General features: G+C 32.0%; 1 protein-coding gene across 4 annotated transcripts in view; it reads right to left on the reverse strand.

Moving 5' to 3' along the window:
• The window catches only part of LOC108903516 (neurotrimin-like), a 149,481-nt gene extending 143,631 nt beyond the window's left edge, over positions 1-5,850 (reverse strand). For all 4 annotated transcript variants that reach the window (XM_018705735.2, XM_018705734.2, XM_018705736.2 and 1 more), the window contains exon 1: positions 5,734-5,850. In XM_018705735.2, coding sequence (XP_018561251.1) covers positions 5,734-5,800 — 67 coding nt within the window. In that variant the 5' untranslated portion in view covers positions 5,801-5,850. The remainder of the gene's footprint in view (positions 1-5,733) is intronic.
• Positions 5,851-7,777: the final 1,927 nt, after the last annotated feature.

A 7,777-nucleotide genomic window follows, 5' to 3' on the forward strand; every position in this document is an offset into this window, starting at 1 on the left:
ATCTGCACACTGTTCTCACTTCAACTACTTATCTTCGACTATCTAGGCTTCCTTCCAGAATTTCCTACCTAGGCGTATTTCTTTTTTGCGCTTCCTTCTACCAACCGTTAGTATTACTTTTTCATTGTTATACAACACCTATGTAACAGGTGACGTCGAAGTTGATAAGATAAGTACGGTTTTGCACAATATAAGACCAAAATTAAAATAATTAATAACTTACCGTAGACTCTAGCTCTAGATAAGTAAGAATTCAGTAGCTTTTATGCATATGTGCCAATGTCTAAAAATTTACAAGCTAGTCTTATTTAAATGAATACATTCTAGTTTAGGTAATTAAAAAACGACACATTTAAAAAAGTTTTTGCATCAAGTAATCTAATTATTCGCTAATATGCATGGATTACGAACGTGCCTTTAAATTACAATTTGTCCGAGTGTAACTAACGACCAGGCTCTCCTGTATCGGTCTGAACGTAAATGCCGGATTCCTCTAAGCTGATTTTAGTCATATAATCCTACAATATCAAAGCGATACGGAGAGGGGGAGACAAGCCCCTCGCCCGGAAATATATATGGGGACGGGATGTTTTCTACGAATGTATAAGCAGAGATATTCGCTTATCAACCTCATCAGTTCCCGCGCCGCACACCATGAGACCTGGCTGCAAATTTATGCAAATTAAAATTTATTTCCACATTAGTCCGACCTGTTCTGATAAAGGTGTGGGGTGCTGTGAATATAATGTTTGCAGATATTATTTATCTTCCAATAAAAATTAAAATTCAAAGGATATGCAATAACTTGATTCCGGATATCGCATCGGACGTACCCGGATACGTTTTTAATTTATTAAAATATGACGAAATAAATAATAAAAATAGAGCCCTGAATCATTTCACATTAATGTCATGTAATTCTAAACGTCACGTATAGATTCTATAATGGAAATTAAGAGGGTGGTTTTGCAAAAAATTTAAATACCGTGCACCAGTGCAACGAAAAATTTCTTTCGATTTCAGCGCCATCTCCAATTTGCTCTGAAAAATCAAGTTGCACTCCTTGACGAAGCCATCGATGAGCTCTATCATCTGTCTTTTTTTTTTCAAAATCAAAATATCTCTTTCTGTTGACGAGATACGAGGCTGAGGACTTTTATGTGGAACACCCGGTATATCAAACTTAACAGAAACTTAATTTTCGAGACATTTTTATAAAAAATAAATGTAATATTTTCCTTGTCAAGTGAAAGTTCACAATATGTGACCAAGCTGTACAGTTAACTATGGTTAAACTATATGAACGTAAAGGAAATCTGAAAAAGCTCACCTACCAGTTCACGTTGTTCATATAAATTTTCTAACTTTTGTTATATTTACTGCTATATAACATAAGGCAAGCCGCCATAATACTCGTAAAGAAGCTCGCCATCGTGCTGGTAAATAATAAATAATATCCAGCACCGTTTTATGTTTGTCTACTTTGACCTTTTAACATTTACAAAAAAAACAGAAAGGATAAAATTTATCTTTAGTCGTAGTGTACTACTAATAGAAATTGTATTCCTTTCCTAACGAAAATTATAATATTTCATATCGTCACCAGATATTACGTTCTTGAAACGTTAAAACGTAAGGTTTTGAAAAATAAGTACCTAACGGATTATACAACTGGCATTTCCAGAAGTATAATGATCTTAGAAACCTTATAAAAATTGTGAGAAAGAGAATCAACGAGTTACTGCTTGGTATCAGACGGGTAAGTAATGGAAGAAACCATGCAAATGTCGTATTAAATGGATTAAATTTTTATTTGAGCATTATCTTAATATTTTATTCAAATTGCTTTGTATCTTAATGTCTTTCGGAATATTTATGAACACATCCTAACATTATGTTTTATTCAGTTAATATTTATTATAATTGCATGCCCTTCACAGTAATCGTTTTATGTATGGTCGTTTTTTAAACTATTGTAATTAACATTATTTTTATTAGTTGTCACAATTGTCACAAACTTAATGAAGTTTAATATTAAGATAGCAACAATTGAGATGATAAAAGCACACATTTATTTTTTTACAGAGAATGAAAGTATACATTAAATATGGAAGATAATTTAGGAAGGTAATTTAGATATTCAAAGTTTATATTGAGATTAATTTTGTCGTAACAGGTTATTATTTCAACAAATTCATAAACATCAGAAGTGCTGCTGAAATTTTGTGAAAATAATGTTTACATTCAAAGAAAAAAAAATGTAATCATAGACTGAAACGGTAAGGGCTCCAATTTCCTTTCCCATGCAAACATGGAACTTGGAAAAATAATGAATATGAATAAAACACATTTCCTACACATTTTCCGGTACGCAATTTAAAATTTTCCCGTATTACCGGCCCTATCTATTTAAAAATCTTAATATTCTAATCACCACCGACATATATTTTCCGTTCCCGTCTTAAGTAATTTCCAGGAGGTGTTTATTATTTTCATCACGGAAGGACAACGGAGCACGTACCGAGTTTGTTGCAGTTAAAATTTTGAGACGACGTCCCTCAGGAACTGCAACAAAATAATGACACTCATCTCATTTATCACTAAAATGACTCAACCAACCAAATATGTTCACTTAGCTTTGTAAAAAATATGTAAATATATTGTTCTGCTGTTTTCATAAATAAAATAAAATGGGTACTATAATTTTTAGTTGAAAAATCAACTACATATTTGAATTTACGTCATATTATTTACCTGAATTACACCGGTTCTAATTTAAATTATCTCTGATTAAAAAAAACTAAATCAGACAGTTGGAAACGATTAATTTGCATATAAAACTAGGCGCAAATTTTCTTTAATTAGGGCAATTTTATAACTCGAAATATAATCTGGAATAACTGTAATAAAGTTTAACTTACTCAGCGAAGTTCTAGTTTCAAATGATCAGTTCTATTAATTTTTCAATTTTTTTCAAATGATTTAAATTTTTCCGAATTATCGGTTCTGTGAATTTTTTTAGAGATTAGGTAGGTACTTACTTTTTTCATCTTATTAAAAAGCTTTCTTAGAACTTAAAACGAAAAATATTTATTTAATAAACGTTCTGTATTAACATTTACTAAATTTGTACCGCTTTAAATCCTAGCAAATATTTTAGACGTTCCTTTAATTATTCCTTTACATATTCGACTCGACCAGGAAGAAAATTGCAGTCCTATTCAGAAAAGCTGAAAACAAAACTGCGGAGAGGTTTTACACATACACACATGCCGAGTGATGTTGGAAATGTACTGCGGAACGGAACACTCAGAATAGCTTCCTGCAAACATTCCACGCAGCGGGATTTTTTATTTCCTCCTCCGGTTCGACTCCAACCCTCAAAAGAAAAACAAAGGCAAGGAGGTAAGTGCGCATGAGATCGTGTTAACTTCCTGGAAAGATGGGGTACATGAAATATTATTTTTATGGCAGCCTTATCGGTGAAATTATGCTCCCACTCGAAGACGTCGTAAAAACATACTGAGAAAACAGTTGATCGCAGAATTCGTTTCTCAAATTGCTATTAAAGCTTAGATGATAGAAATAACTTCCCAAATAAAACACCGACGTAAATGAAACATTTTATACTTTTCAAGTATTTGATAGACATCTAAATATTCGCCAGAAAACCATATTTTAGATTTTAATTCTTTGTACAGGATGCTTTTTATGGGTAAATTATATAGACATTTTGCATAAATAAAATAATGTTTATAACGTTTAGGTAATTATACAAAAATTAGTTTTAATATATTAACGAACTGAATGGAACAAGATCTATCATATACTATGTTTTTTGTTCTTTCTTTATCGACGAAATTTATTCAGTGTAAAAATTTTTTCAAAAGTAAATGCATAAGTATGTCGAAATTAAGTACATATTAATAAATAAGTGTTTCTGCACGCATTACATCCTGTAGTAGAAATAATTCGTCGGTGTTACCCAGATGTAGATGAATTAATAGCACAGACCAAGACAGTCTTTCTCAAATTCCCGAAACGTATTCGTCAATTCCGCCAACAGTGTCCTGGCATTCCAAAACATACAAACAGTACTATATGCCTTAAGTGACGAGAAAAGTATTTATGTCAGAGAAAGTTTGACAGTGTGTTAAGAAAAAAATCTAGATATCTCCAGATTAAGACATCTTCATAGCAATAGCTCTCCCATGGATTCATTAACTGCTTTTAGAGATTACTTCAAATATGCACCTATAACGTCATTAGATGTCGAACAGTCGTTTTCGTTATATAAAAATATTTTTTCTCCGTTGCGGACATCGCCTAAAGGAATCTACTGCGGAGACATATGTAATATTCCAGATATTTGCCAGAGCTCGTCCAGATTTTTAATATGGAACCAGGCAAGCATTCCAAAATATTATAAAATTATTATTATAAACGCACTAGGTAATGCCCCTGCTTTCAAACTGAAATGTCGTGTCTTAATGATAAGGTTAATTTAGGTATATTAGATGTATTTTTTATAATGAGTATAATGAGTATATTTTATGTATTTTTATATAATATCTAAAATAATAAAATTTCTTTCTTATATAGACGGTTTTAGCCATTTTATATGTCTAGTAAACATGATCATGTGAGGCATTTGACATGTCGTAAATAATTTATATAGATGACCTTTGACTAATGATTGGAAAACTGATAATGGGGAAACCAGCAATTTGTGGTGCTGCGGCCTATAATTTCATCTTCTGATACGAAATATTTTCGTTAGACAAAAATTTTTTTTATTCATACATTACAATAGTTTTTCTCCTTCTATTTATTATTTTGACGTAAATCAAAAAAACTAAAAATTAAATAGACACTTGCGAAACAAGCGTTAGCAATACAATATGTACAGATGTATTCTTATAACATTCGTTATTCCCCCTTTATCATTTTTACATATAGGAAAAATTGTAAAGCCCCACAGTTTTACGAAATGTTTGAATGTTTTTTTTACGGAACCTGAATATTTGTCGTTTTTTTCCTTTCTTTTTCTAATAATTATAGTGATCTCCGACAGTTTGCACAATATTTTGGTTTACTAAGAAAAAATGTCTTATAAAAAGTAAGTTTTTTATAATTAACTGTTATCCATCTACTTGACACTAATAATTTTGTTCAATATTTTGTCCTTTGCGTCACATAAACTGTTAAATCATTTACTTTATCTTTCAGAATTCTCCACAGAAAGAACTACCTATGTGGTGGTCAAAATTAAGACCTTTTTTGGATCATAAAATCATTTATAAGGAAAATGCATTTCATTGTGGAGGTATTATGCAAACCATCAAAGCAAATATATTGGTTTATGTCTCCAAAAAAGATTAAAAGGTTAAAAAAAGTCGGGCAGAATGTTATGTAAACCTAAACATTAAAACTATATAGGAACTGTTTTAGCTTATTAGTATTTGTTCTGTTTATGGGTTAACAATAATTCAATAGAAAATTGAGAATCAACTGTAAGTTGATTAAATATTTACCAAAAACAAAACAACCAAACGTCCTATATTCTAATATATTATCGCTAATATTGTACGCGTAGTCGAAAGATATCCAACAATGTATAAATCCGTTTAGTAAATAACAAAAAACGGCTTTTTTCGTTCGGAAAGTACCTAATTTCAGATCTCGGCTCTTTTTTCTCATTCAGTTTCAAATAACACATATCTGCCCACTCACCATGGCCAAAACTGGCGAAACAACCAAGAAGCAGCACTGCTGGCACATTCGCGACCACGAGCAACATCTCGGTGACTCGTTGCGAATCGCATCACCCAAACACCACCACCGAACGGCCCGGAGTCAGCGCGGAATCTGATCCTCTTCCACCGGAGCGGTCTCCGGAGCGCCGCTCACGCCGTCGCATGCGCCCCGCCACCACGTGCATCAGGACGACGCTCGCCGTCGAATATCTCGCGCTGGCGATGAAAAAATATCGTCGGAATCGCCAGGTTTATCGCCGCTAGGGGATCAGCTACGGCCATTATAATGAAACCGCTAAGTTGCGTCTGATATGAAGGCTGTACGAGACGAATGTCCAAAATTTTGACTTTTCGGGACAATGACGACCATTTTTAACAATTACGGTTAAGAATAATTGGTCACTTTTTATAAACATAACGTACTTTCAATATTAGCGAGCGTTAAATTGTATAAATATAAATAATGGTAATGTAAATAATTGTTTGCACTACAAATTAACAATAATATTTTTGGTTGATAAGTAAAGGGTAATGTGCAAGTATAAAAAATAAATTCGAAACGATTCATTTATTCTCCCTGTAAAAACAGCGGAACGAGGCGAAAGTGCTAAATGAGCGATGCTGAGCGAAAATAAACGAAGCGAAACAAAAAAAATTAAACGACGTTACATACAAATATCACGTAAAAATAACCTAAGAAAATATCTACCCCGAAGCCAAGTCAAAAAAGATCTAATTCCCCAAAATAAAAAAAAATAGATCTTATATCAATGAAAAAAAAATATTGTGCACCTTTATAAACATGTTCCGAACATAAATATCATTAAATTGCCAGTGTTGCGAGAAACAACTACTCCGAGGGCTATATGCCCCGACCGGCATTGAATTATACTCGCAACACCTAGTGCAACAGCTAGGATCGTTCGTCGGTTTAACCCACCAGGCACAGATCGGTTTCGGACTTATTAGTCCTCATCAGTGTGTCATAGGTGAGGTTTTTTTTTACGTATTATAAGATTGCTTAACTTTGCGCGGTTGACAGTTCGATAAAATGACGTTTTTTTTCAACTAATATTTATTTCAAATACCACTTATGTATTCCTATACTACATATAAAAAAAAGTTTAGTGGTCGTAGAAACAAATCTTAAATTCGTATAGTTAGAAGATTTTACTTTGGATTAGATAATTTTACTTTGGCTTAGATGATTTTTTGTAGAGTTAGTCACTTTTTCGATGTTAAATCTTTTTGGTTGGGTTAAATTTTTCGTTGGTTTAAATGTTTATTTGTTGAGTCAGATTTTTCATTTTAGACGCTATTTGGTGTATTTGAATGATATTTCGATGATAGGAAAGGATAGTTGATGATGGTCAAGGATGGTTGATGATGATCGAGGATGGTTGTAGGAAGATGATAGATTGGATTTCCAATAATTCAAGGAGACATTAGAGGATAAAAAAAGATACAGATGTACACACGTACATTTTCTAACTAATATGTTCCATCATCGACCCTAACATAGACAAATAGGTACTACTCAAAAATCGCCTAGCAAAATTTTATATCAACTATACCTATGCTTTATTAAAAATGATGGAATAAGAACAGTTTTGCTTGTGACATGTATGCATAAGTATAACATTTAAAAAATAAGTAAGAGAAATATTATATAAGATAATGTGCTGTAGTAAAATTCCTTAGAAATGTTAACATTTTGATTCGTTGAAGTCATCAACACTACATACATATTTTGCACAAGAAATTTAATGTTACTATACTATTTAAGTAAAAATACTTGTGAAAACATTGTCTAACTGTAAAAGTACATCATACGTTTTTATAAAAATATTACAAAGTTACATCTACTTATTGATTAATTGTCTAGACAATATAAAAGTAAAGTTTGTAGGCTATATTTGGTTTATTGATTTAATAAAAACTTTGTTGTTCATCTAAGTACAGTTACACATAAATATACTTCATATCTGTTTCAAAATGAGTATTTGAAGGACGTCTGTACC

This window comes from Anoplophora glabripennis, unplaced genomic scaffold (genome assembly GCF_000390285.2).
Source record: "Anoplophora glabripennis isolate ALB-LARVAE unplaced genomic scaffold, Agla_2.0 scaffold163, whole genome shotgun sequence".
Classification (NCBI taxonomy): domain Eukaryota; kingdom Metazoa; phylum Arthropoda; class Insecta; order Coleoptera; family Cerambycidae; genus Anoplophora; species Anoplophora glabripennis.